Raw genomic sequence first — 1085 nt, 5'->3', positions numbered from 1 at the left:
GTTACCAACTGAATTCTAACTGAAGTGAAAGCAGATTTGCCTGCTTTACAAAATTACAGCGTGAGAGAGTTTACCTTCGGAACCACAGACACGATGAGCTTTGGAATTTAGTCTCTGAGCTGGCAACGGTGTTTTTGAGAAAGTAGTGACATTCAGTGGAGAACACTGAGGTTTGGATTCATTCTTAACAGAAGCTTTTCTTTCCTCGCAGATTTCCACAAGACGGCACCGTATGTGGTTACTGGAAGTGTAGATCAAACAGTAAAAGTGTGGGAGTGCCGTTGATTGGTTCACATTTGACCCCTTTTTCCTCTGGATGCACTCAGATACCATGGTTACCCATTGAGCTCTGTTTAAATAAATATTGTCCTTTCATGTAAATTATTCTGGATGTAGATTGAGCTTATTAAATGTTACACACAAAGTATTCATGCATGGTGAATCCAAATTGTATACTGTAAATTTACATACGTTGTCTAGAAGTACCATAGGTTTAAGAACATGGGCTGGCATTGGTCACATCAGACCTGAGAAGGCAGAAGGTGGATAATTGAAATAGGGCACTTAACTGAATAGTTGACGGTGTCGTTCGATGTCGGATAATTATACCTGTTTTTCTTTCTGCTGTCTGTTGGTGCCTGAATTGGTGACCTCATTTGGGAAAAGTTTTGTAGGGCTCTTTCAGAAATGTGTATCTATGTAACATCACTTAAGTGTGCTTAATAAATCTTCTCTAAGAATACTAGATAATAAGGCTGCAATTCAGAATCTTCTGAACCTTATGTGTAATTAATGGAAATTAATTAAACTCTGGAATATTTGTCATGAAACATTTGCCAAATCAACAGAACACACTTTGTTTTGGCCTCCTATCGCGCAAGGGTTGGTATATTTATATAACTAACTGTCAACCTGAAATAAGACAACAAATCTTAGTAGCAGCTGATGTGATAAATGTATTTATTTTTTATTTGGTCATTCAATGGTTAAGCTGTGCTGTTAAACTAAGTTTAAATGGTTTTTTTGTTTGCTTTTTTTTTATGCTAGACGAACTTCCAGGAGGAGTTGTCCATCCCACTAGAGTT

The 1085-nt window shown here is 37.2% G+C and overlaps 1 protein-coding gene across 1 annotated transcript in view; it reads left to right on the top strand.

Moving 5' to 3' along the window:
* Positions 1 to 745, top strand: part of PAFAH1B1 (platelet-activating factor acetylhydrolase 1b, regulatory subunit 1 (45kDa)) — a gene marked incomplete at its 5' end in the record, with an annotated part of 13399 nt that extends 12654 nt beyond the window's left edge. Inside the window, one exon of the mRNA XM_010132454.1 lies at positions 212 to 745. Within this exon, the coding sequence (XP_010130756.1) occupies positions 212 to 285 (74 nt within the window). The remainder of the gene's footprint in view (positions 1 to 211) is intronic.
* Positions 746 to 1085: the final 340 nt, after the last annotated feature.

This window comes from Buceros rhinoceros, unplaced genomic scaffold (genome assembly GCF_000710305.1).
Source record: "Buceros rhinoceros silvestris isolate BGI_N320 unplaced genomic scaffold, ASM71030v1 scaffold14383, whole genome shotgun sequence".
NCBI classification, from domain to species: Eukaryota; Metazoa; Chordata; class Aves; order Bucerotiformes; family Bucerotidae; genus Buceros; species Buceros rhinoceros.
This window is presented reverse-complemented; position numbering and strand designations above follow the sequence as displayed.